The 26,213-nt window shown below is 50.6% G+C and overlaps 1 protein-coding gene across 1 annotated transcript; it reads left to right on the top strand.

The window, feature by feature from the left end:
• The first annotated feature begins 584 nt into the window (after positions 1 to 584).
• On the top strand, positions 585 to 25,164 carry LOC138094943 (liprin-alpha-1-like). Its single transcript, XM_068990952.1, has 16 exons — positions 585 to 701; positions 1,796 to 1,897; positions 2,368 to 2,532; positions 3,097 to 3,112; positions 3,435 to 3,489; positions 4,196 to 4,298; positions 4,520 to 4,723; positions 6,626 to 6,772; positions 8,162 to 8,278; positions 9,487 to 9,594; positions 12,475 to 12,606; positions 15,730 to 15,953; positions 17,750 to 17,981; positions 22,681 to 22,823; positions 23,676 to 23,848; positions 25,103 to 25,164. Exons 1-16 carry the CDS (start codon positions 585 to 587, stop codon positions 25,162 to 25,164), a joined length of 2,100 nt encoding a protein of 699 aa, XP_068847053.1.
• Positions 25,165 to 26,213: the final 1,049 nt, after the last annotated feature.

The raw sequence follows: 26,213 nt of genomic DNA, 5'->3' as shown, positions 1-26,213 counted from the left end.
GGGGGTAGAGGAGGCAGAAGCCCACTTAGAAGACGTGCTCATTCCTAGTGGTGGTGGTTTCTGAAGCAGTTTCTACTATTTGGTTCGACTGTGAACCAGTATCCTTGCAGGGTCAAGTCTGATGGTGGGCCTGAGCTGTGGGCACAGCCTTCCTTCTCCTGCACCCCACACTCATCTGTCATCTTTTGGGAAGCCCCTCCCCCCTCTCTGCACCCTTGATGGTGGGCCTGAGCCCAGCCCCCCTGTTACCACGGAGCCCCTTATGACCCAGTGGGTTCCAGGTGCCAGGCTCCTGGGAGACGTGCGGGAGGCAGAGCCTTCGTGCCATTTCTTCTAGAGACAGCAGCGCTGATGGTCGTGGTGTGAGAGCGGTGGTCCTAGTGTGAGAGCAGTGTGTCTGAGAGCGTCGTGTGTGAGAGTAGTGTGTGAGAGTGGTGTGTGAGAGCTGTGTGTGTGAGAGCGGTGGTCGTAGTGTGAATAGTGATGGTTGTAGTGTGAGATTGGTGGTGATAGCTCAGGTGCTGAGGTATCTAACCGTGAAACAGCAGTTGCCCCTGAGTGGGGGGCTGCCCCCATCCGCGAGGATGGGTCGCAGAAGGGCCCGTCTATGGGCACTTTTCCAGTGCTGCATCCCCAAGGCAAAGGCCAAGACAAGGAAGAACTTGGCCTCGGCCCAAGTCCTGGAAGCAGAGCGGCCTGAGGTGAGAGCAGCCGGGGGCTGGGCCCGTCGGATTGGCCTTCACCCAGCAAAGCGTTGGAGCTGTGTTTCATTTTGTTAGCGTGGTTGTAGGCCCTGCTGGCCAGGGCGTTTTGGCCTTCTGGGCAAGATCGACCCCAGCAGGTTGACCTTGTAAGTGGTTGTGCAGGTGCTGCGTGGAGGACGGGCGGGGGCCCCACAAGAAGGGAAACACTGTCTGGAGGAGTCACTGGGGCACATGGATTGAGCTATAGAGTCAGTCCTTGAAGCAGAAAGGCTAAGCCCCTTAACCTCTCCCATCTTACAAAGCACAGAACAGTGTGTCCAGTATCTTAATGACGGGTACCTACTGCTTATGTGTATAACATATACCCTCGTAGCTTCACATGTCTACTACATGCCTCGGAACAAGCGTTGGGCAGTGTTCTAGGTGCTGAATACTCAGTATGTAGTAGGGAATATGTAGCCCAGGATTTTTTTGTGTGTGTAAAGAAAACTAGAAGAATGAAAGACTCCATGTGGTTCAGTTTGAGCAAGTTCACCACGTGGACGGCACCGCGTGCATGAAAATTGTGATAAAATACATAAAACATGAATTTAACATTTTCTCCAGTTTATTGAATGACTGGGTGACTTCAATGGAGTCAGGCTAACAGATGGCCTTGGGGTGCCATCAGCCTTTTTCCCAGAGGAACACTCCAAAGCCTGATGGCCTTGTAGATCTTACCTTTCTTCCTCACTCTCCCCAGCGGTTCTAGGTCACTTGTCTGTGTGTCGTTTAAGAATCTCTTTATCCACTTTGTTGTTAGGTTTATGTTTAGGGAAGTTTCTCAGACGTCCCTGGGTCTTGAGAAGGCAGGCTTGGATTCCGGGTTCTCCCCTGCCGCGTGCCTGCCAGGTCGAGGTGGAGGCTGAAGGCCGGTCTGAGTTGTGGTGGTCTGTGTGGTCTTGGGGTCAGTGGACCCCCTCTTCTCTGGAGGGGCAGGGAGACCCTTTGTGTGGAGCCTGGAGAGACTTGACAGGGTCAGTCTTCAGAGTCTCGCTCTCTTTTTAATTTGTGTTTGCATTTAGTTACTTACTCATTTCACTGTTTTCTAGGAGTTGGCAACATCTATGGAAGAGCTCAATATATGCCAGGAACAGCTTCTTGCAAGAGAAGAAGAAATAGCTCTGCTGATAGCAGAGCGGAATAACATCATGGTCAGTAGGGGAATTCTCACATGTTGACATTTGCCCCGCGGGGTCACCGCTGGGCTCCGTGTTGCTGTCTTTAAACTCTTTCTGGTTTTCAAGTCATTTTTCACATCTTCCCACTGAGCAGACTAGGGTGGATCAGTTTGGAGTTCTCATACTTTGCTTCAAATTTATGATGAGAGCTACTATAATTTTAGTACATTTGAGGGCGGAATTCTCTTAACCTACAATTTTGTCCATGCTACAGTTTGTGTGGGGTCTTAGTTCCCTGACCAGGGATTAAAACCCATGACCCCTGCAGAAGTGTGGAGTCTTAACTACTGGGCCACTGGGGAAGTCCACTCTAACTTTAGACTGAAGTGGCGGGATTCCGACTTGCCTTAGCATGTTTCCGGCTGTAGCATGAGGCTGAGAGGGGTTGTCGGCCCTGAATTCAAGCATGAGGTTGATGGTGCTCCTTTGGCCCTGCCCTGCAGCTGCTGCTGGAGCACCTGGAGTTCCTGGTTTCCCGGTATTCACCGTCCCTCCAGACGACGGCGGGCAAGTGGCAGGCGCAGTCCCCAGCCGGCATGACCAGCGAGCTGGAGGTGATCAAGTCGCTGAAATTACTCTTTGAGCACCACAAGGCCCTGGACAAGAAGGTACCAGCCACCCGGCCATCCTGGATTTGTACACTTGCAGCCTTGTTAGGTGGATGATGCACGTATTTATGTAACTAGTTGACTTTTGAGCTTCTTGAATTCTTGTAAATACTTTTTTTCTGTAAGAAGTCAGAGTTTTATGTGGTTAAAAAGTGTTGCCTGCATACATGCTCAGTCATGTCCGAGTCTTTGCGACCCTGTGGACTGTAGCCCACCATGCTCCTCTTTTCCTGGGACTTCCCAGGCAAGAATACTGGAGTGGGTGGCCATCTTCTACTCCAGGGGATCTTCCCGACCCAAGGATTGAACCTGCCCTCTTGCATTGGCAGGTGGATTCTTTACCATTGGTCCACCTGGGAAGCCGCCAGTTGAAAAGTATTAGTTGGTATAAATGTCTCAAGATTTATTATGTTCTGTATATCAATTTGCAATTAAAAACTAAGTAATAGAGTTATTTTAGGAAACATTTTTTTTCCTCTCAAACTTAGAATTTAAAGCTGTTAATAAGCAGATTTTTTGATGTTAAGATCAATGAGATACATTAAATGTATTCTGTTATAGTAGCCGCGTATTAGGGTGAGTATACAATGGCAACCCACTCCAGTACTCCTGCCTGGAAAATCTCATGGGTGGAGGAGCCTGGTAGGCTTCCGTCCGTGGGGTCGCGAAGAGTCGGACACTGCTGAGCAACTTCACTTTCACTTTTCCCTTTCATGCACTGGAGAAGGAAATGGCAACCCACTCCAGTGTTCTTGCCTGGAGAATCCCAGGGACAGGGAAGCCTGGTGGGCTGCCATCTATGGGGTCGCACAGAGTCAGACACGACTGGAGCGACTTAGCAGCAGCAGCAGCAGCAGCATACGCTAAGAAGTGCACTCACGTATATACACACATCAACACAGGAGGAGCACTTGAAAGGTGTAGTTTGTTAGAAGAATTAGCTGCCACACATAACAAGGTAAGTTGGATCATTCATCGTGTAATTTCAGTTAGTTCAGTTCAGTTCAGTTCAGTCACTCAGTCGTGTCCGACTCTTTGCGACCCCATGAATTGCAGCACGCCAGGCCTCCCTGTGCATCACCATCTCCCGGAGTTCACTCAAACTCACGTCCATCGAGTCGGTGATGCCATCCAGCCATCTCATCCTCGGTCGTCCCCTTCTCCTCCTGCCCCCAATCCCTCCCAGCATCAGTCTTTTCCAATGAGTCAAGTCTTCGCATGAGGTGGCCAAAGTACTGGAGTTTCAGCTTTCGCATCATTCCTTCCAAAGAAATCCCAGGGCTGATCTCCTTCAGAATGGACTGGTTGGATCTCCTTGCAGTCCAAGGGTTTGTCATTGGTATCCTTTCATTTTAAAAAAGTGTGAAGGCTGTAGTGGTGGACATCAGATGTTCTTTATCTTTCTGATTGAGGACCAGCCCACCTGGGTTATTTTAATGACTAGTAAACTAGACTTGTGGCTCAGAGCTGCAGGATCTCTTAAGCACCCCTTTGTCTAGTCGGAGACAAATTCTGACTCGAATCACCTGTTTCTATTCGGGATGGATAACATCACCATGTATTTTCTTTTTATGCTGTATTTTCAGTTTTGAGTTGAGTTTTTCCAAATGGAGTTTTGCTGTCTTTACTTATTTCTTTATTCTGATTCAATTTTTTGGTTTTCACTGATGATTCTTAAAGAGAAGAATAACCCGAAAAAGATACTAATGGACGGGGTGCTTGATGTAAATCACAAGCAAGAAAACATGCCAAGCGCCAATGGAAAGGCATGTCCTCGGTCTCACTCTCTGTCTGGTTCTCATCTTACTATCCAGTCTGTGTGGGGCTGCTGAGACCTTTCACCAATGCATCATGTAGGTCTGAGTGGCCGTGAGGGTCGTGTGAGCTCCAGAGCGCAGAAGGCAGTTTTGACTTCACCGATTTTCCGGAAGTGCTGTGTTCCCTCCCTCCCAAAACAAGGCTGTCTAAGGTTTCCTTTCCCCCTTAGAGAACCCGCGACGAAGACCTGGCTCAGGGGCCCGAGCTCCAGGAAATCATCGAGAAGAAGTCACGGGAGCAGAGAGAGATAAAGGACCGCCTGGCAGCCCTCTCTGCCCACGTAACAGAGCTGGAGAACGACCTGGACACGGCCAGGAAGGACCTCCTCAAGTCTAAGGAAGTGAATGTGAAATTACAGCAGGACGTCCGTGAAGTGAGTGACAGTGGACGTGTCTGTTGTCCTGAGGCGGAATGTGGGTCCCTTGTTCTCCCCGTGATCTCAGCCTTGGCACGGCTGCGTGAGCAAGAGCAGAGCACTGGCGAGACCGCCACTGGCTGCCTTCCCGCCTCTGCGTCGAGGTCTCTGGGGTAGAAGAGGCCTGGTCCAGGCGGCCCGTTGGCAGTGGACCAACATGGCTGTGCTGCACCCTGGGTGTGGACTCCTCATTTCCACAAGTTCTAGGGGGCCCAGTGTGTTCCTTTTTAAAAAATTCATTCATCCACTCATTCATTTATTGGAGTTGATTTACCCTGCTGTGTCAATTTCTGCTGTACAGCAATGTGAACCAATCATATATATATATATATATACACACACACACACACACACACACACAAATCTCCCTGTGTTTTAGGTTTCCTACCCATTAACCTCACCACAGAGCACTGATAGAGTGCCCTGTGCTGTTCAGTAGGCCCTCACTCGTTGCTGACTTGATGCATAGTATCAGTAGTGTGTATATGTCAACCCCAGTCTCCCAGTTCATCCCCCTACCTGCCTGCTGAACATATTCCCGATGATGCTGAAATTTCCTTCTGATTCACTCAGGTGAGTCTGAACATCTGTGGAGCCCGCTCTCCCAGAGAGATGGGAACATGCTGTGTGGGCTCTGCTGAGGCAGCTTGCCTGGCCATCTTCTCTAGTTTTCTGAGGTTCCGCTCCTTGAAAGGATGTGTGACAGTGATACCAGCGGTCAGACAAGTCGAGTGGCTTTTGCTCACCCTCAGATCCTCAGGCCCGTGCTGTGTAACCAAGGCAGAATCAGGATGTTTCTGGCGGTCATGTCTGCGGGTGTCGTGATTTATGAGAAGCTCCCTAACGGTCACTGTGAAAACAGAAGAGAGCTGGGGGCTCAGGCCTCCTCCTGTGAGCCTCGCCTCTCCTCTCTGCACAGAGAGACAGCGCCCACTCTGCCCCACCCCTCCCCCGTGAGACTGTCTCAGAGGGCACCCCTCCAACATGTGGTACAGCAGGTGTACTTGTTTAGTAGCTCGGTGTGAGAACTCAAAACAGAAATATTTGCACACGTTTGTATAACGTGTTCACACTACTCTTTGGCAACAGGAGGAGATTAGGTGGCAGAGATTAATACACAGAGAATTCTGGAAAAAGCGTTTTTAAGACCTTTCACTTTTAATGTTAGGACAACATCGGTTACTTAGTGAGCACGGAGGGACCTGAAATGGATTTTGAGCCGGCGGACAGGAGTCGCATCGGCAGCAAGCTCTGCTCCTGGTTTGGGCGTTTCCTCCATGTGGTGTAACTGCTTGAGGAGGACTCGGCTGGAGAAGGCTGCTCCCAGTTGTGTGACACTGTGACTTCTGTTTCTACTCATTAATATTCTTATGTAATTTTGAGGAAATTGCATGAGATTTTTCCAACTTTTACCTGAGGAAATGAGCCTCAGAGCTCCCGGTAGGATCTGTTGAAGGTCCCTCCCTGTTCTGGGTCAAGCCCGCCTGTATGGTGTAGGAGATAGAGATCCTCATTTCATGCCAGATACCTTCCCTCCTGGAATTCTTGCAATGACAGAGTAGTTTAGTGTACTTTTTGTTTGCTGGTCGGGTTTATGATGTAGAAAAGAAGCTTGGTAAATCGAGTGGCCAGACAGACGTTAAGACAGATGGGTTCCATCGTGGCAAATGTGACATTTGAGGTAGGTGCGTTTTTGCTCACATCTCAGAAAACTGCCATGTCTAGGACTTTATTTTTGAGGACACTAATTTTATGTTTGATTTGAAACTTAGGATTTAGTCCAGCTTTTTTACTCTTAATTGTATCGCAGTATTCTATGATAATGACTTACCTTTTCTCCTCTGCAATGCCTGGTTGTAGGCTATGGCCCAGAAGGAGGACATGGAGAAGAGAATCACTACACTTGAGAAACGCTGCCTCGCTGCACAGCACAAAGCCATCTCTGTGCACAACCTCGATGATAAACTTGAAAATGAAATCGCAAATAAGGATTCTATGCATCGACAGGTAATGGCTTTTCCTGAACTGTGTCTGACTTCTGTAGTAGTGAATACTGAGGAAGGAAGGTAAAGACCTTTTCATGCGACTCCCATGTTGGAAATCAAGTCCCAGTGTAAAGTTCTTATGACCCTAAAATACTGCGTTCAAAAGTGTGGATGTACATCATGATCAATCAGCTGTACTGAAAGGAAATACATTTTTTAAAAATTGAGGGTGACTGCAACTTAGAGGTTTGAATTATTTGGGATGTGGGTTAACCATTTTGTGGAATTCCACTCCTGACTCTTGTCTCACTTGACTTGAATCTATTGGCTTGTTAGCATTTTTCCTGAAAGAGCAGAGAGCAGCAGGGAACTTCACAGCAGCTGGCTGCCTGTTAGGAACTTGGGTCACTGTGACAAAAGGCAGGGTTAGAGCTCCAGTCTGATTAGGATTTGTACTTCCTGTGGTTTGGTGAGCTTTACTTGCTCCTGTTCCTGTGTGGGTCTCACATAATCAGGACTTAATCAGGAAAACCAAATCTGGCTTCTCCAAAACAAAGTGAGTCAGTCTGGTGTGTGACAATGTATATCATTGGCCCCACTACAAAAATAAAATACTAGAAAGCCATTGAAATGTATGATGTGGAATGCTAATTAAGAGCATTCTGATATACAAAATAATGGCTGTAAAAGGCAGATCAGAAAATACTACGTACCATATGCTGTTGTTTTCTGAGGGTTTTAAAGCACATCTTATTGTTTATGTACGTACATAGAGTAATACACACAGAGAAAAAATAAGAAAGCTGCTTAGAAATAAATGCTAACCTCTCAGGAACCCGAGCGTATAGATCATTTCATTTTTTTTCTTTTTCAAAAAAGAATCTGTCTAAATGTTCTACACTGAAAGTTTTCAGAGGAAGAAGATCTATTAAAAGAATAATCATGCATTTACAAATGTTAGTTGACTGACATTTCCCCAGGCACACTCTGGTCAGGTTTGTATTTCAGAGGAGATGAAAGCCATATTTTGGCTTACAAGCCCATGGCCGTCTGCGGTCGGTAGGGTTCCCTTCAAATGATGATTCTGGTGATGTTTTAAGAAGGGTCAGTACTGACCCTTAACTTGTCAATAAGAATGAATAAGCTTCTATAGAAACCTGATCTTCTTTAATATATAAGAACTTTTTTTTTTCTTTAAAGACTTCTTTGGAGACGTTTAGGAAAAGCAAATACTCTGGCAGAAGGTGTTCTGCCCACTGAGACCAAGCCCAGGAACACTGAGAGAAAAATTACCGTCACGCGGCTTCCGAAACAGAACTAATCCTGTAGACACATGCATTTAGGTTTTGTCTCAGCTTACTAGGAGGCTGCACCACTTGGCCCGTTTTGATGTTCTGCTTTCCCTTTGTAGAAGGAGGATAAAGACCGACAGCTGCAGCTGTGCCTGGAGCCGGCAGAGCAGAAGCTGCAGCAGATGCTGACAGAAGTGGAGGCTGAGCTGGCTCAGGGGGTGGCTGCGCTCTCCAAGGTGCTTCTCTTGGTCCCCAGGGGGCGGGCGCGGGGAGGGCCTGTTCCCTTGCTGTCCCACCGTGTCACTCCCGGTGCTGCTCAGTCCACAAAGGAGCGCAGACGCGGGGGTCCTGCTGCCCGTCTGCGATGGGAGCGCTCCCTGAGTGTCAGACAGTCCCCGCTCCCATGTCATCCCTACGTTAACTTCCCTGCAGTTTTGTCCTGTGCTCTGTGTGTCCACAGGATGCTTCAGCTCCGAGTCACTGCTGCTCAGAGTTCAGTCAGCAACTCAAAGCCTAGCAGGATACAGAACAAGAAAAATCCCATTCTCGTTAAGAGATGGCCAAAATAGCTTTGTCATGAACACAGTTTTAAGTCTTTATTCATACACTGTTGAATAAGTCACAGCGGGGCACGGTGCAGACCCAGGGCCCCACTCCCAGCTTGCAGTCCCCGGGAGCCCACGGGTGAGAGGCCGCGTCCAGGAGACGTGGCGCTGCTAGGGATATGGTGCCCACAGCCAGCTAGCCACCCCATCCTTCTGGTGGGAAAGGTGTTGCCCCGCACTGCTGGTGGGCACTGGCTGGGCATGGAGAGGCAGGCCGGGCCTGTGCTGGCCTGGCTGTTGGAGCATTGCCTGGAGCTCAGGGAGCACCTGAGGGGCCGGCCGGTTTCCCGGAGGCGGGTGGTGTCCTGTGCTCGCAAACCCTCCCCGAGCAGGGTCACTAACAGCCGCCAGGGGGCGCCCTTCTGCCTGTGATCTTCCCCTCAAGGGCTGGTTTCTTCTCTCCCCTGGCATCTTTGCTGTCTGTCCCCGGTCGGCCTTGTAGTCTGAACTTTTGTCTTCCGGAAGCTCTGCCACTAAGGAGGCGAAACTGTTCGAACTTACCTCCCAGCTTAGGAAGGAGGAACGTGTGCCCTCGTGTGTCCCGTGCTTGCCACTGCCTGCTGCCCGCGCTGGCTCGCCCCAGGCAGTCTGAGGAGGGGGTCTGGGGCCAGGGGGAGCACCTCTCCTCTCACGAGCCGGTCACCAGCACCCTCCGTCACCCACGTGTCACACACGAAGCCGCGCCGGCTGCGTGAGCAGGCGTGCGGGTGTGCCCCCCGCGAACCCGGGGCCAGTGGTCCGCACAGAGCATGGCCCGCTTGCCGCCCCTGCGGTCACAGCCCGCGTGCCGTCAGGACAGGGTCGTTGCGAGCGGAGCTGACGCTGTTCTTGGCCGACAGGCGGGAGAGAGACACAGCAGCATGGAGGAGAGGGGCGTGTGGGCCGGAGACGCGGCTGGGCGGGGCCGGCGCTGCCTTTCTCCGCCGCTCCTGTCTCTGCCGTCCAGTGTGCGTGTGTGGCCCTGTCTGCTGATCCAGGCACCCAACCTCGGGAGCAGGGCCAGATGTGGTCGCCCGTAGGTGGTGGGCAGGGGCCAGGGGGTCCCCACGTTCAAGGAGGACGCGTGTTGCTCTGACCAGCCAGGCCGGGGAGCTGCTCAGCATACAGTTGGACCTTCCGAGTGGCCCTCAAACCTGAGGGAGCCAGCCCGAGGCCCGTGAAACGGAAGGCATGGTGCCCAGGTGTGGAGGTGCTTGCCTCGGACGTGGCGCTGGAGTCCCACATGCCAAACTGCCGGTCCAGACGTGGGGTGTGTGTGTAGGATGGCTGCTCCTAGACAGGAGGAGAACCGTAGTTGCGCTGCGACAGAAGGCGCTCCAGGAAAGGGCGATGGTGGAGGCTCGCATCAGAGAGCCCTGAGAGAGGTTTCCCGGAGGGGTTGGCCACACAGCGGTACCGACCATCCAGGAAATGGAGCGGGGATCCCAGGTCCAGCCTCAGGGGTCAGTACTATCCCCACCTTAGCTGTGTTCTTGGGCCTGGACTGCAGAGCCTCACATGTGGGCTCCCAGGGGGCTGTGGTTCTGAACTCCCATCATGAGACCTCGGTGAGGCTCCCTCTCTGCTTAAGCAGAGAGCTCAATGTCTCCCGATCAGGGGTGCACTTCCTTACTTTCAGAACTGCTGCTCAGAGGCTGTTGAGATTGGGGTGCTGTTTATGACTGAGCCAATTCAAAGTAAACTTTTGGTTTGCTTTAAAAATATTTGAATGCCGATGCCTTATTGGGAAAGCTGTGACAGGTTTTATTTCCTTGGGCTCAAAAATCACTGCAGACGGTGGCTGCAGCCATGAGATTAAAAAATGCTTGCTCCTTGGAAAGCTACGACAAAGCTAGACAGCATATTGTAAAGTAGAGACATTGCTTTGCCGACAAAGGTCCGTATAGTCAAAGCTATCGTTTTTCCAGTAGTCACGTATGGATGTGAGAGTTGGACCGTAAAGAAGGCTGAACACTGAAGAACTGATGCTTTTGAATTGTGTTGCTGGAGAAGACACTGTTTTAACAGAAAATATTTAGCAGAAAATAACCTGTCAACCCACTCCAGTACTCTTGCCCGGAAAATCCCATGGACGGAGGAGCCTGGTGGGCTGCAGTCCATGGGGTCGTGAAGAGTGGGACACTGCTGAGTGACTTCACTTTCACTTTTCACTTTCATGCATTGGAGAAGGAAATGGCAACCCACTCCAGTGTTCTTGCCTGGAGAATCCCAGGGACGGCGGAGCCTGGTGGGCTGCCATCTGTGGGGTCGCACAGAGTCGGACACGACTGAAGCGACTTAGCAGCAGCAGCAGCAGCAACCTGTTTTTTGATTTTTTATGATGGGATATTTCAAACATGCACAAAAGTGGACGGAGTAGTATAATAAATGCCCATGACCAATCAATTGGCCTCAGCAATTTCTAACATGGGGCCAATCTCAAATCTAGCATTCTTTTGTCTTCTCTCCATTCTTTTTTATACAGTAGGTCCTAAAACAGCTTTTTAAACCATGAAATTGATGCTCATTTTATAAATCACAGACTTTCCAACTTTGTTATTACAATTAAAAATTGCTTGAGGTAATTATTTCCAGTTTTTTAATATGAATTTTCATCTTGGAAAAGACCCTGATGTTGGGAAAGATTGAAGGCAAGAAGAGAATGGATGACAGAGGATGAGATGGTTGGATGGCAGTTCTGGGAGTTGGTGATGGGCAGGGAAGCCTGGCATGCTGCAGTCCATGGGGGTCCTAGAGTCAAACATGACTGAGCAACTGAACTGAACTGAATATGAATTATCATTGGAAGAAAAGCTATGACCAACCTAGACAGCATATTAAAAAGCAGAGATATTACTTTGCCATCAAAGGAACACTTAGTTAAAGCTATGGTTTTTCCAGTAGTCATGTCTGGATGTGAGAGTTGGACCGTAAAGAAGGCTGAGCACCAAAGAATGGATGCTTTTGAACTGAGGTGTTGGAGAAGACTCTTGAGAGTCCACTGGACTGCAAGGAGATCAAACCAATGAGTCCTAAGGGAAATCAGTCCTGACTATTCATTGGAGGGACTGATGCTGAGGCTGAAGCTTCAATACTTTGGCCACCTGATGTGAAGAACTGACTCACTGGAAAAGACCCTGATGCTGGGAAAGACTGAAGACAGGAGGAGAAGGTGCAACAGAGGACGAGATGGTTGGATGTCATCACTGACTCAAAGGACGTGAGTTTGAGCAACTTCTGGGAGACAGTGAAGGACAGGGAAGCCTGGCGTGCTATAGTCCATGGGGTCACAAAGAGTCAGACACGACTGAGGGACTGAACAAGAGCAATCATTACCAAGAATTCAAGTGATGTTTCATGTAAAGGAAAATATGTGAAAGTCTATCTCCACTGGCTTTTTTTCCAAAATGAATTTTCTCACTTTTTGCTTTATAAATTGAATTCATTTTACACCCTTAACCCAGAATCAAGCTTCTATTTATATACTGGGAAATTCCTCCACCGACGTGTGTGTAAGCCGATCCCCTTTCAAGTGTACTTGTTTCTGAGTGTAACTCTGCTTGCTCCTCGAGCCGCTTCCACAGGAAATGGCTGGTGACACTAAGGTCCCCCAGGTGCTCTGCCAAAGAGAAGTGTTGGGAGTGACCTTTGACCAGTGAAGTCCCTGCCTCCCTCTGCACCCGCCCGTCTGCTCTGGGGATGCTCAAGAGCCCACCAGAGGTGGCCGTGGGAGGGGACCGCCTCGGGAACCAGGGCACAGGCCGCTCACGTCGCGGCTCCCTGGTGCTTTTAAAAGAACGACTGTGCTTGCTTTTGAAGTTTATGAGTTTTTGTTTTTCCTGTTTTAGGCAAGGCAAAGAGAAAAAGTGAATGAAGAACACAACGAACACTCATCGGATACCGTGGATAAGCTTCTGTCTGTTTCAGAGGAGAGGCTTCAGCTTCATCTGAAGGAGAGAATGGCTGCTCTGGAGGATAAGGTGAGCCAGCTTCATGGCCCCTTTACAAGAGGCGCATGTGGCCTGGCCTGGCTCGGCCCGGTCTGTGTGTGGCGGGGGTGAGAGGGGGAATCTCCAGGACAGGAGTTGGGAAACTCCCATAGAGGGCCCCAGAGTGAATGTCTTTGCTGGTTGGAGTAGCAGCATTTCACGCTAGTCAATAAGCGTGACAGCATCCACAGGCAGTGTGTAAAGGAACAGACGTAGATGTGTGCCCGCAACCCTTCCAGAAAGCCTCAGTGAGGCGGAATCACCAGTGGCCCCGATGTTACCAGCCGCTGTGCTAGAACATTCTTCTAGGTCCACCCTCACCCCTTCGTTTCTTTCTTAGAAGTTTATTTCTGGGATTTGCTGGCAGTCCAGTGGCTGGGAGCCTGCCTTGCAAGGTCAGGGACGCAGGTTCGATCCCTGGTTGGTGAGCTAAGATTCCACGTGCCACGCGGCAATCACATCAAAGGAATCGCGCATGATGCAGCTAAGGCCCGATGCAGCCAAATCAATAAGTTTAGTTCAGGATCTTTTATATAATGTGATAGAAAAGATTGAAGCAAGTAAAAGCAAGCATTCTCATATTCCAACTCCAGCCATCTCTCTTTTTATTTGCTTTGGAAAATGTCTGAGAACCTCTATCAGAGCAGCTCAGTGGGCAACAGTCTGGTTGAGGTTCGGTGAAAACCTGTCCCAGCTGCACCAGTGCCCTAAAGACGAGGCCCAGAACCTTCACCGAGGTCGGCGCTTGGGCAAGGCTTGTCTGAGAGAGACCCATGGTCACTACAAGTTCTGCGGCACATTTTTCCCCCACAAAACCCAAGATGATACCCACACCTCACTAGAGAGCTCACTTCACCCTGACCTGTGGGCTGGCCCTGAGGTGGGGAGAGTTTTGTCTCAGGTTTGAATTTTACATGTGAAACCTGCTCCAGTTTCCTGAGTGACCACTGAACTGCAAAAGCTGAAAGCAAGTATAAAGCAGTTTCACTTACCCCAGGGACCTGGCCTCCTTGGATCTAGAAGATCAGTCGGGGAAGGAGGAGTTTTTCTGTGTACAAGTTAGTGTTAACAGTTGTCATCCGGCTTCGTGCCGACACTTCGCTCTGGGCGCGAGGTCCGCCCCTCATCCCGAGGTGCTTTATGCTTTCAGACAGGAGAGTAGCCATCCCGCAGTCCACGCAACGTCTGTTAAGAATTGACTCGAAAGCACTGTATGTATCTTTTTCAGAATTCTCTCCTATGGGAAGTTGAAAATGCAAAAAAGCATTTCGAAGAAATGCAAAACGACAAGGTCCTTAAATCTCTAAATCCTTTAGAAATGTGTTAAGAGCTGAACTGACCTGGGTTCACTGTTACAGTTACTGCAGACGCTTCGCGGAAGTGGAGTTACATTTTCCTTATGGCTAGTCCACTGCTGTAACGTGTATAGCGTTTTCTGGTTTTGAACATTGAATGTGATTTGCATTATAGGTGGATTGAGAGTGTGTGGCCGTTGTGTGTGGTTCAGAATTCTAAGTAGTCCTTTCTGGGTTCACCCGAAAGCTGAGACAAAGCATGAGCCTTTCACGTGGACAGTGCTGTCCGTCAGAAAGATAATATGAGCCACATACACAATCTAAAATTTCCTAAAAATGAGCGGGCTGCTTTTCATGCTTTTTTCACTGCGAGTCTTGAAATCTGTGTGATTTCCACATCGAGCTTTGCACCGGCCTGCGTCACATCCTCAGTGTGCTGCACAAGGCGAGTGACTGCCGTGGCCGACAGCACAGAGCTGCCAGGTTGAGTCGAGTGACTCGGAAACTTGGCCGTTTGACTTGTTTTGCCCCGTGAGGAAGTGAAGTGGGGTGTAGAGGAATGAATGTGAGCGATGCCCAGGAATGAATGTGAGGTCCATGGAGACAGTCTAAAGCAATGGGAGGAGCGAGGGCAATAGAGTGAGTCCTGTCCCCCACCACCCGACCCCCGACCCCAAGTCCAGCTTCTCTCCATAGACTTCGTTGTCGTCAATGGCTGGCCATGTTTCCTCCAGAAGCTTTTCTACACCTGAGATGTGACTTCTTATTCATTATGGTTTATAAGGGTTAGTATTGTTCTGAGTGTTTCTCTTTGCGATGGAACACTTAGAGTACAATTTCTCAGAATTAAGTGTTCAAAAATGTGCGATTTTAAGGCGAGAGAATGGAGAGGATGTGCTCATCAGGCTGATGGGGGTGAACCCATAGGCAGCTAGTTCGCCAGAGCGGAGCAGGAATGATGGCAGGTGGTCCTGGAGCCAGGAAAAGGGGTGGCCCAGCCCTGGGGAGGGGTCGTGACGAAGACAGAAAGCGAAGGTACTGGCCACGGGGGACAGGGAGCCGGCAAGCCAGCAGCTCGAGGCTGCCCCTCCGTTGCTTTGAGGTCATGTCTGGGAAAACAAGGCAGGACCTGGGTGAGAGTGGGGCAGGGGGAGATTTGCGGAGAGAAGGGAGTGAGGTGTGAGGAGAGCGGGAGGGTGGCACGGGGCCCAGCAGGCACTCTTGCATGCGTCTCAGATGACAGAGGCGCCCTTGAGGTGTGCGGGGCCATCCCCAGAACAGCCCGAGGGCCTGTGCCCTGAGAGGAGAGCCACGGGAGGCTGGCCCTCCCGTCCCCTGGCTGCCCCTGCTCACTCCTGTCTGTGCGTGTTCAGACCAGCCTGGAAAACGGAGGGCTGGGAACCCGCGAGGACGGCACTCCTCGGCGAACTAGTACCAGTGATGACCGGTGGGGTGGACCCAGCGGCTGCGGAGCTGAAGGGTTTTTTTTTCTAATTTTCCTTCAGCCTGGCTGATGGAAGCAAGGATATATATTTGCAATTTTCGGTTTTTGTCTCTGACTCCATCAGCCCACCCTTGTGAATAACCTCATAGGATTGCCTTCCGTCCACGCTGAGACCTGAATGTCACCAGGCCATCTAGGAACTGGATTCTCCTCCTGCCCGTTTCTTCAGTACTGCTCGCTTAAGAGATGGCAGTGTCTCATAAGCATGGCCCATTTGTCCAAAGTCAGGGCTTCCATGTAAAATTGTGTTCAGTCCCTGATAGACTTGAGGTGCCCAGAATGTTGCTGACGAGATGTGGTCCTCTCGTGCCCCAGGTGCAGCCCCTGAAAGATCAGGACCAAGAGCGCGGGAAGCAAGCCAGCATGCTGGCCAACGTGGGCCAGGTGTTGGAGAGGGACGAGGGCATGTCAGACGGCGAGGGCGACAGGGTCACCGTCTTCAGCTCGCCTGCTCTGCTGTCGCCCAGCGGCCAGGCCGATGCCGAGACTCTGGCCATGAGGATTCAGGAGCAGCTGGACAAGATCAATGAAGAGATCTGGTGGGTGCGCCTGAGCCCAGCTCCCCGGAGACTCGGCTTCTCTGAGGAGCTGTCTTCTGCTTAGAGAAGTCTGAGTGTTCCATAGTGAGAAAACTGACTTCAGGTCTGCTTCAGGAATTTTCAGTTCTGAGATTGCCCTTGATTATAGAGCTCAGTCAGCCAGGGCATTCTGTCCACAGTGTGGTGTCAGCACTCTGTGGGGGGGCATTGTGGGGTGTCCCCCCCTCAGCTCTGGGCCCCAAGGTGGGTGAGGTCCCGAGGCAGTGTCCCCTGTGGCCCGTGCACCCTCCAGCACTGAGGGTTCGCCCTCGTGTGTCCCTCGGAGCCTTCTACGTTCTGGTGAAAAGCCACCTGGAACAGAAAAGCTGGGGTTCTGGGCTTGGCAAATTCCCACTCAGATCTGCATTTTCCTTTTTAGCTTAATACATTGTGAAGATTGGCTTGTTGTAAGACAGTGATCCATGGACCTGTGTTTGAGTTTTTCTCATCTCATCAGTATATTTAAAATGTTTTCTTTAGACCCAGTCTTGGCAGTTAGAACAGTTTACAAAACAGGATAGAACCCAAAGGCCCGCCTCGTGGTGAGCAGGGGGCCCTGAGTCTGGGGGCAGCCGGGTGGCTGGGGCCCCGAGGCCTGCCTGGTGCCACACCCGCACAGCTGTGCCTCCTGTCCCGAGTCCACGTTCAGAGTGGCCGCAGGCCGGTGACCCTGCACAGGACCTGGCAGAGCTGCTGCTCAGATTGTTCTCATCCTGTCACCCCTGGCCGAGGTGCCCATTCCCGCTGGTCGAGTGCGGGGGGCTCGGGGAAAAGGCAGGGGTGAATGGCACAACCAGAAAACACAGATGGTGCCACCTGTACTTTTGACGCTGAGACAGACTGCTTTGTGGGCCGTGTTTGAGCACAGACAAGCTCAGAAAGATTGTCTTTCCTCATCCCCGTAGGAAATTGGGAACACTTCTGTATTAATATTTTTATTTTTAGAGCAAGTTGTCAGGTAAAAATGATTTTTCCTTATGCAACAAGTTGACTTGATGTAAATGGTAAATTCTGTCCATCAACTTGTCAACAGTGAAAAACTTTCAAGATGTATAAGTAGAAGTGAAACTGGAGAGTTTACTACCTGTAAGGATCTTGTATTTTAATGGGAAAATCATTTTACTTGCATAATCATGCATGTAATCTGTATATAAAATCATCCATGACACATTAGGGGAGAAGAGCAGTAACTGTGAATTCTAGGTTAATGCAGCACATTGACCTGAATCCAGAAACTCACACAAAGCTGGTGGAGAATTTCATCAAGTGATGCGTTTGCACATACACAAGCTTAAAACAAAATGAAAAGTTCAACTCAGCACTTCATCTGGTCTGGAGACGTGTTTAGAAACTCCAGCTTGCTCGTGAATCGCTGTTTTGGTTATACGGAGTTCCGGATTCCCAGTGGAAAAGATCTGAGGCACTGACGTGCATCTCTGCCCTGAGAGCAGGGAAGGTAAAGGTGGTCAGCTTCAGGTATCTCCTCACAGGGAGAGTCACCACACAGGCCCCATCAGAATGTTAGAGTAAATAAAATCAAACGTGAATGATGAGGGGACACTTTGTAAGACTCAATGATAAGTTATTGTAAGTTTGAGAATATTCCAAAGAGGGAAAGCTGAACCTTTTTGCTGAGATGTTAATTGAGCACCTCTTCCTGGAATTTGCTAATGGTGACACAGAATGCAAGCCCAAATTTGCTGTCCAGACATGTTCCTCTGCTGACAAAGGCAGGTGATGATTTTATTCTGTTTTAGGTTCATCCCAAAAGACAAAGAGAACACGAATCAGCGGGCGGAGGGGATTGAGAGCAGGGTGGGCAGTGGGAGCTTCAGCAACCTTCCGCGCTTTAAATGCTCCAACTCCCTCAACCTGGATCCCGCCTCCTGGTATGCCGACTCCTTCCCGCCCAGCAGAGGGCGCTCCATGCCCAAAAGGAGGCAGCCCAGCCCTGAGCCAGAAGAAGACAAGCTGGGCTTCACGACGCTGGTATGTGTCTGCCTCCTCCCTGCCGCGTCCCTCCCCGAGCACACTGGTTTTCTTTTGTTTGTTTGTTTTTTCTCTTTTTACCCAGAAGAAAATCAGGTACGTTTGCTACGCTCAGAGGTCTAAGATTTTTAAAACTGCCTAGTCTTGAATCGGGCTTCCCTGGTGCCTCAGACGGTAAAGCGTCTGTGTGCAATGCAGGAGACCCGGGTTCGATCCCTGGGTTGGGAAGATCCTCTGGAGAAAGAAATGGCAGCCCACTCCAGTATTCTTGCCTGGAAAATCCCATGGACCGCGAAGCCTGGTAGGCCACTGTCCATGGGGCCACAAAGAGTCGGACGCGACTGAGCGAAATCATTCCACAATCACACAGCGACAAATTAGTCTTGATATTTGGACCCCTGGCTTAGGAATCTCAACTGGTCTGCTCACTGATGCGCCTGGCCGCGCGCTCAGGCCAGCTCTGCGTGTGAAACCAGGTTCAAAGCCCGGTGCCCCAGGGCCCTAGTGAAGAAGTCTGGCTTCCTCACTCTTCCGAGTCTGAAAACGGGATGACGACCTAGGGCTTTTGGTGACAGAGTGTGCGGCTCTAAAGCACATGTTCCAGCTTTCTTCCATGTTTAGCTTAGGTTTTGCGAGTGCATTGCTGTTTACCCCATGAACTCGTGTTTACAACTGCACTTGTATTTTCACTTTTTTTTTGGTTACCACCCGTTTCATGTTAGCTGCATTGTTAGTCGGCATATCATTAAATTAACTGTGAATCATTTAGCGGCATGTGAAGTGGTAACTAGTCCATTTTGTGGTCTTTGGAGACACTGTTTTTATAATTTGCATCGTTGGCTAATTAGTTGATATTTAAAATTCTTTGACGATTTCTCTGTAGTTTCACGATTGATTTCTTTCCGAGTGTTTGTAAAAGAACAGTTCTGTATATTCTGTCCTGCTGTTGGAGTTCTCTGATGGTGTGTCTGCTTTCATCATTGGTTGTGATTTCCTGGCTCATCCTGTTGTCTGCTCAGTGGTTGTCAGTCCAGACCCCAGCTTCCCACCACTGCCCCGCCTCGCCCCCGAGGCTGCAGTTGACCCATCCATCTCCCCTTCCCCGTCCTCCCACCTGCTCTGGTCATAGCAGTGCTGTGGTCCACAGCAGGCGTCCCCTTAGTCGGGTTTGTGCTTTGTCTTCATGTCTCATCAAATGGTGTTTTTCCCCATAGCAGTAAGTTTGAATTAGCATGTCACTATGCAGTTACAAGCATAATGTAGATGGATCCTCAACCGCATATCATGTGTCATTCATAAATGAGATTATCCTTACCTAAAGAAATGATCTTAAGTGTAGAATTAATGGACTTTTGACACAATATCCTTTCTGTGTCGGTGCTTGTTTTTAAGACTATAAATCTCATCAGCTTTTGCACAGTGAATGTCTCTACTAGACTCTTTAAAAAGCATCTTCTATGGTTAATAAAATGGAAAGACTGCACCTGCTATTATGCTAGCTTGCTTTCTTACATATTTTCACAGGGAACGTGCTTTAATACATTTATTTTGAGAACTTTTAAATCAAATTCTAGGTAAGCATTTTATGTTAATGTCCAATAGGTGGTTCGATTTGTTCAGTGTTCAAATAGGTATTAATGGTAACTTCCTCATCAGTTAAATTACTATTTTAAAGTATAACATGTTTTTTATGAAGAGAAATTAACTTATAGAGAAGTTTGGCTGAGAATAGACAACTGTTAAGGGCCTTTATTGTACAGAATGCTGTGCTTTAATAAATCATGATGTTGTAATAGAATTGTATCTTCCTGAGTAATAATTTATAGTGTTTCTCTAGTAAAACTTGAATAGCTTATTTAATTTCTGTGGTCAAAAGAAATGTTCTGTTTCCAGTTACATGTTCTCTAAGTCTTCATCTCACTTGTAAGTTTGCCATCATTTTTGCTATACTGTGTTTGTCTGTACTGATTCTTGAATTTTTAGCTTCAAAGTCGCAAGAAATCTGGTTTCTCTTCATTTCTTTGCATGCATCTATCAGCCTAGTGATTTAAGGAAGCATTGTCAAAAGGTAAACTATTTAGTAATTTAGCATGCCTCTGTTTCTCTGTGCAGTATTAGAGAGTCCTTATCATTTTACACGAATGAACACTGTGTGGTTGTGTACTGGTGAATAATTGACATTTTAATGGAAGTAATGAAACTCACCCACCACTTAAAGTATGCTGATGGTTCTGTTGGAAATAGGTCATTTGATGGGACAATTGTAACAGTTTGCCCATCTCCCACGTGTTTGCCTTCTAATCATCTCATGCTTATTTATAATAGACATAGTATTATTTATTATTTTAAAATTTGTCTTTACTTATATTTTTGGCCATGCTGCACAGCTTATAGGATCTTAGTTCCGCAACCAGGGATCATACCAGTGTCCTGGCAGTGAAAGTGGCAAGTCCTAACATCTGGACCACCGTGGAATTTCCGCTTAGAGTATTTTTTTAAACAAATGACTGAATCAGAGCCATAGAAGTTAGATTTGGGGGAAGGCAATTTAATGACGGTGGGTAGCAGTGTGCAGGAGACTCTGTGCGCCAGGCACCTTGTCGAGTGCTTTCCGAGTCTGTCATCTAATCCCGCAGACGCCAGGTGAGGTCCAGGCTGCTGTTATCCCCATTCAGCAGACAGGGACACTGAGGCTTAGAGAGGCCGAGCACCGTGCCCAGGCTCCCACACCCAGCAGTGTGGTTCGGACTGGTCTGATCAGAGCCTGGACACTTCCTGTGGTGCCGTCCAGCCCGCTTTGCTCCAGAGGCTCTCGTGTCCATCACAGCATCCCTGATGGAGGGAGCATCAGGAGGGAGCTCGCTGCCTCTCCCGTTTGGTCACTTGGTTGAGCCCCTGTTGTTGGAGTCCAGTGCCCCGAGGGCTGGCCTTCCTTGTCCCTCTCCCACTCCCAGCCCGCTGATGGAGCACTCCTGGGGCCTTCCTGCAGGACTCGGGCAGCCGTGCTCCAGTTCAGGCAGCTCAGTGCCCGGGAGCCCTTCTGCTGGGCACAGCAGAGCAGCGTCATCACCCTGGGGTTGGTGCCCTGGGTGTGCCGCTCGCCCGCTCTGTGGCCTGCTTTGCCCTCCTGGTAAGTGAGGACACGGCACTGCCCATCCTAGTCACGTGGGCAGCAGTGGGGCGGCTCCCACCCTGGGGGAGGGCGGCCAGGCTGCGGACCCAGAGCCTTCCTTAGGAGGAGGCCCGGGGGAAGGGGCTGGCCGTGGTCCCTGACTCTAAGGCAGGTGTTTGTCTCCACTGAGTCCATAGTCAACCCAGGTGTGTCACTTCCCTGCTCTGTTCTTTGTTGTTTTCTGATTTTTAGAAGTGCTTATTTTAACTTGAATTTGAGATTGATCCCTGTTCAGTTCCATGTGGATAATTTCTAGCCTTTGTAGCCTTCTGTTGTCTGAGGTTTCTTGGTAGAGGTCAGGGGAGGGTGCCCAGTTTATCCAGCTGCTGTTAAATGAGTCCAGCTGTATTTTGCACTAAGTCACTTTGTTGTCACCAAGCTCCTGTGGGGCTGCACGGGACCAGTATTCTTTACAGAATCCCATTAAAAAAGGACTGGTTAGTTGGTTAAAACAACGCACTCATTGTTTATAAAAATACTTGCCATGCATGTTTCCTCAAACCTCCCCTGCTTAACCACACACCCAAATGTATACGTGAGACCTGTCTGGACCCCGAGGGGTTCATCTGTTCCCCACGCTGTTGCCACCAGTGTCTTTCCTAGCTTCAGACCCAGGACTAGCGGAAGAGCTGGGAGTCCAGGCGAGATCATCTTTTTCTTTTTTTTAATTAGTTTACTTTTTAATGGAAGGATAATTGCTTTACAGAATTTTGTTCTTTTCTGTCAAACCTCAACATGAACCATCCATAGGTACACATACATCCCTTCCCTTTTGAACCTCCCTCCCATCTCCCTCCCTATCCCACCCCTCTAGGTTGATACAAGATTATTTCTTAGTGAAGACCTAGGAGAGCTTTATGTAAACCCCAGGGAGCAAATGACACTCAAACTGGGTGTAAGCACTTCAGTGTGTAGCCCCCGGTCTGTATGTTACTGAGAAATACAAGCCAGACACATGGTGTTCGCATGGAGGGCTTAGGTACCTTTTCTGTGTTTCACTTGTTGTCCTGGGCTCAGTAACCTGCATCATCACTACAGATGATCTCGGGTGGTGGTACAAGCTGTTTCCTTTCCTCCTTCAAATCGAAAGGTCTGGACGGCTTTGCTGAGAGGTTTCTTACTCTTGCTAGTGGTGCTTCTGAGCAGCATCTGGCGATGAGCACAGTCCTTTCATCAGGGCAGTTCATGCCATGCAGGGTTCTCGGTGCTGGCGTGGCTCTGCTGTCCTGCCTGGCAGGGCCATCTGTTCGCTGGATTTCAGGGAGTGCAGAGCCCGGCTGCAGGGAGGCTCCCGTCCGGGGTCTCTGCAGTCAGTGGGGTGCTCTCGCTGCTCCACGGCCCCGCTTCTCTTGAACAAACAGTCCTTTAAGATGGCATTAAGCTAGAACAAGGCATTTTTTGTACTTGGCGGATAGCATAGCTGATATATTTTCAAGTAAGTTTCTGGTTATAATGTAAAGCCTGTGTGATTGCCTTTTTCGACACAGTCTATTGTTAGCCAATTTTACACTTACCTCACTCCCTCAGCTGCCAGCCATACAGGAAGAGGTAGAAGATGACACCATCAAATGTGAAACCTCGACCTCCGCCTCGCTGCGGTCCTTTCGGCTGGACCGGCTCACGGGCTCACTGCGCACAGCCAGCGATGAGGACATCAGGGACGCCCGCAAGTAAGGGGCCTGCTCGCCTCGTCGTCAGTTTCAGGAGCCCTGTGGCTCTTGTCTTGAAAGAGTTGCAAGGATGGTTGTAAAGGAATCCCACTGGATTCGGTGCCTGTGTTTAGTGGTGAACTTCAGGTGCCGGGGTAGAAGAGCTCAGTGACCTCAGTGATTTTAGAAAACATCTGTCTCTACGTGTTGACTCCTGTGGGAGGTCTCTTCCTGCTCTAGCTAGAGGTCTGCCAGGCCTGGGGCGCGTTCCTGATGGTTACGGCTCCATGCCTCTCGGCTTTGCTCTTGAGGGTCCCTCCCTTTTCCTCAGGGGTCTCCTCTCAGGAGACTGTCTGTCCCCTCCTGTGACTGACACTGTCCTCATTCAGAGCCCAACCTGCTGAGCTCCCGTCGTGAGCCAGGCAGCACTTGATGGAGGGCACATGTGGTCACCTGCCCAGCAGCCCTGCACAGTGACCGTCGCTCTCCTGCCACGGCCGAGGACGGTCACCCTGCAGGAGGCGGGGGGAACTGCCCAGAACTGGGGAGCTCGCCTTCTCTGGGAGCGTTGTCACCTGCCGAGCAGCGACCCTGAGGGAGGGTCGGGGCGCCCTCTGCACCAGCTCGTCTGGAGTGAAGACCTCCCTCCTTGGGGGAGGGCTCCAGTCAGAGAATCTCAGCTTCCTGGGGCCATTGGTTGTGGCCGGAAGCCTGCATCGCTCGTGTGGAGTGTGGTTGGTGAAGGAGACTCCACTATCTGCTGCGAGGTTGAGGCGTGGGTGTTGCTAGGTGTCCGGTTCTATCAGTAGGTCTTATGGAGGGGTGTGTGTTTGCACAAGGGTGCCAGTTAAAGGTCATTTTCTCTCCCCGAAGCACGACAGGCTCTCAGGACGGTCTCGGGGGCAACCCCAGCAACAGCAACAGCAGCCAGGACTCGCTGCAGAAAGCCCCAAAGAAGAAGGGCATCAAGTCTTCCATCGGTCATTGGTTTGGCAAGAAGGAAAAGGGCCGGCCTGGACACACCAGCAAGGAGGCGTTAGGACCAGGTGGGTGCTTCACCGTTCAGAGGGAGGAGGGTCTGCATGTATGTCCCTTCTGTGTCTCCCCCACTGTCCCCACGAGGCTCCTGTCACTCACGCTGGGTGTCCTCCTGGGAGGAGCGGAGGAGGCGTCTGTCTTCTCTAGGGTCCGAGATGATCAGATCAGTTGATGAGTGGATGGGTGGATGGGTGGATGAACAGATGGTTGGCTGGATGGGTGGGTGAACGGAGCATGGAATGAGTAAAGCAGATGCTTACTCCGATGAGAAACGTATTCTACAAAACGGGTTGAGTAGGAGCCGGGCGATGACTGTTTCCTCCAGAACAGTGACAAGTGTTTGGAAATGGCCTAAGTGCTCATCAGAGAGGAGTGAGGTACAATCTGTGGGCACCCCACAAGGAACAGCATCCCCTCCTTCCTGCCACTTTCCCCATCCCCAGGAGCTCATGAGGGGTTCTGCCCATGCCCCCCGCCCAGCCCACAGCCACGCAGGTCCTCCTGGGGTCTCCTCATCACACAGTGTTACCATCAGGCCCCCGTCTCGCTCGGCTTCATCTCCTTAAGGACAGGGTATGTTCCTGCCTCTTCAGCCAGATATTTGTTGAGTGTCTTCCTTTTGCTGGGTGTGGGATTTACAGGGTGAGTAAAACAGATGTGGTCTGGAGCACAGTGAAGGGAGAAGAGAGAAAAAGGAGCAGATTGTTCAGTGCTATCCCTCTTGTTAGTGAATACAACACTGAGCTGGATGGTGCATTAATTGTATACCAGACGCTGTGTGTGCCCCTTACCAAGCAGGTGCTGCCACCTCCCGATTTACAGGGGAGGAGACAGTGATGGTCACGTGGTGAGGCAGTGGTGAGGGCAGGTTCACATCCACGCAGTGGGACCATGCACTTTGCCGAGCCCCAGCCACCTCTCTGGTGGATGCAGCAGGAATGAGATGGTTCTATGGCATCACTGATTCGATGGAAATGAGTTTGAGCAAACTCCAGGAGAGTGAATTACAGCAAAGCCTGGAGTGCTGCAGTCCACGGAGTGGCAAAGAGTTGGACACAACTGAGTGACTGAACTAAAACCTGAGTTTGTGCTAAACTGCTTCAGTCATGTCTGACTCTTTGTGACCCCAGGGACTGTAGCCCAGTAGCTCCTCTGTCCGTGGGATTCTCCAGGCAAGAATACTGGAGTGAGTTGCCATGCCCTTCTCCAGGGCATCTTCTCAACCCAGGGATCGACCCCACATCTCTCGTTATCTCTTGCAGTGGAAGGCAGGATGTTTACCGCTAGCGGCACCTGGAAAGCCCCAGGGAACGCTGACAACTAGGAAATGCAGAAAATCAGGGGGCTGCTCCTAAGTTAAACTGGAAGAGCAGCAAGCACAGGATGAGAAGAGGAAAACACACGAAGAGCAGCAACAGTGCCGACAGAAACAAGCCGGGATGTGTTCACCCACAAAGAAAATATCTGTGCCATTCGGAGGAGGAGCCCGCCAGCCCTTGGAGGGACAGTCGGAACGGGAATGAAAACCGAGGCCATGGTCAACAGTGCCCACCCACACGGCCCGAGTGGCGTGGTGTCACTCACCGGCTTCCTGTGTCCCCAGAGCTGCTGGGGTGACATCTGAGTTCTGAGGCCAGGCAATGTCCCCAGTGAGCTAAGGCATCCCTGCTCTCCTTCCAGTGCTGCTGTGGGGCTCTCTGTTGGCGGCCACACTCATCGCCTGCTCTGCCACCTGCTGGGGCCCGGCTGTCCCCCTGGGATCCTTTCAGCTCTTGAGCTTGGATGTTCCCAGCCCTCTGCCACGCCGGACTGGGACGCAACTCAGGACTTGGGCTTGAGATATCAAGGAGACCGTGAATCTGGAAGGACACAGCCCTGGGGCCCTGGAGTGAGCATGTGAGAAGAGCAGGAGAGCAAAGCCCCCTCGGGGAGGAAGCAGAGCTGGGGAACGTGCCCACACCCACCGCTGCCTCTGGCACAAGTGCCTCTTCTTTGCCTCTCCTTGGCCTGAAACAGACCCCAGCTGCTGCTGCTCCGCAGGTGATTCCTAAAGATGCACATCCTGCAAGAGCTATTGTCCTGCTGCTCTGGGGCTGCCTAAGTGTGCTCAGGAGCGTCAGACAAGTGGGGCTGCCACGCCTGATGCTGGGGGAGGGCCTGATGCTGGGGGAGGGCCTGATGCTGGGGCAGGAACATCTGATGCTGGACCAGGGTCTGATGCTGGGGGAGGGCCTGATGCTGGCGGAGGGCCTGATGCTGGGGGAGGGCCTGTTGCTGGGGGAGGGCCTGTTGCTGGGGGAGGGCCTGTTGCTGGGGGAGGGCCTGATGCTGGACTAAGGCCTGATGCTGGGGGTTAAACGTCTGATGCTGGTG

The sequence above is a fragment of the Capricornis sumatraensis genome, chromosome 19 (assembly GCF_032405125.1).
Source record: "Capricornis sumatraensis isolate serow.1 chromosome 19, serow.2, whole genome shotgun sequence".
NCBI lineage: Eukaryota > Metazoa > Chordata > Mammalia > Artiodactyla > Bovidae > Capricornis > Capricornis sumatraensis.
This window is presented reverse-complemented; position numbering and strand designations above follow the sequence as displayed.

Coding starts and splice junctions, on each gene's coding strand:
- LOC138094943 (XM_068990952.1), top strand. CDS start 585: ATGGGTCGCAGAAGGGCCCGTCTATGGGCACTTTTCCAGTGCTGCATC. Junction 17,982..22,680: donor AGCTGGGCTTCACGACGCTG/GTATGTGTCTGC, acceptor TCACTCCCTCAG/CTGCCAGCCATACAGGAAGA. Junction 22,824..23,675: donor GACATCAGGGACGCCCGCAA/GTAAGGGGCCTG, acceptor CTCTCCCCGAAG/CACGACAGGCTCTCAGGACG.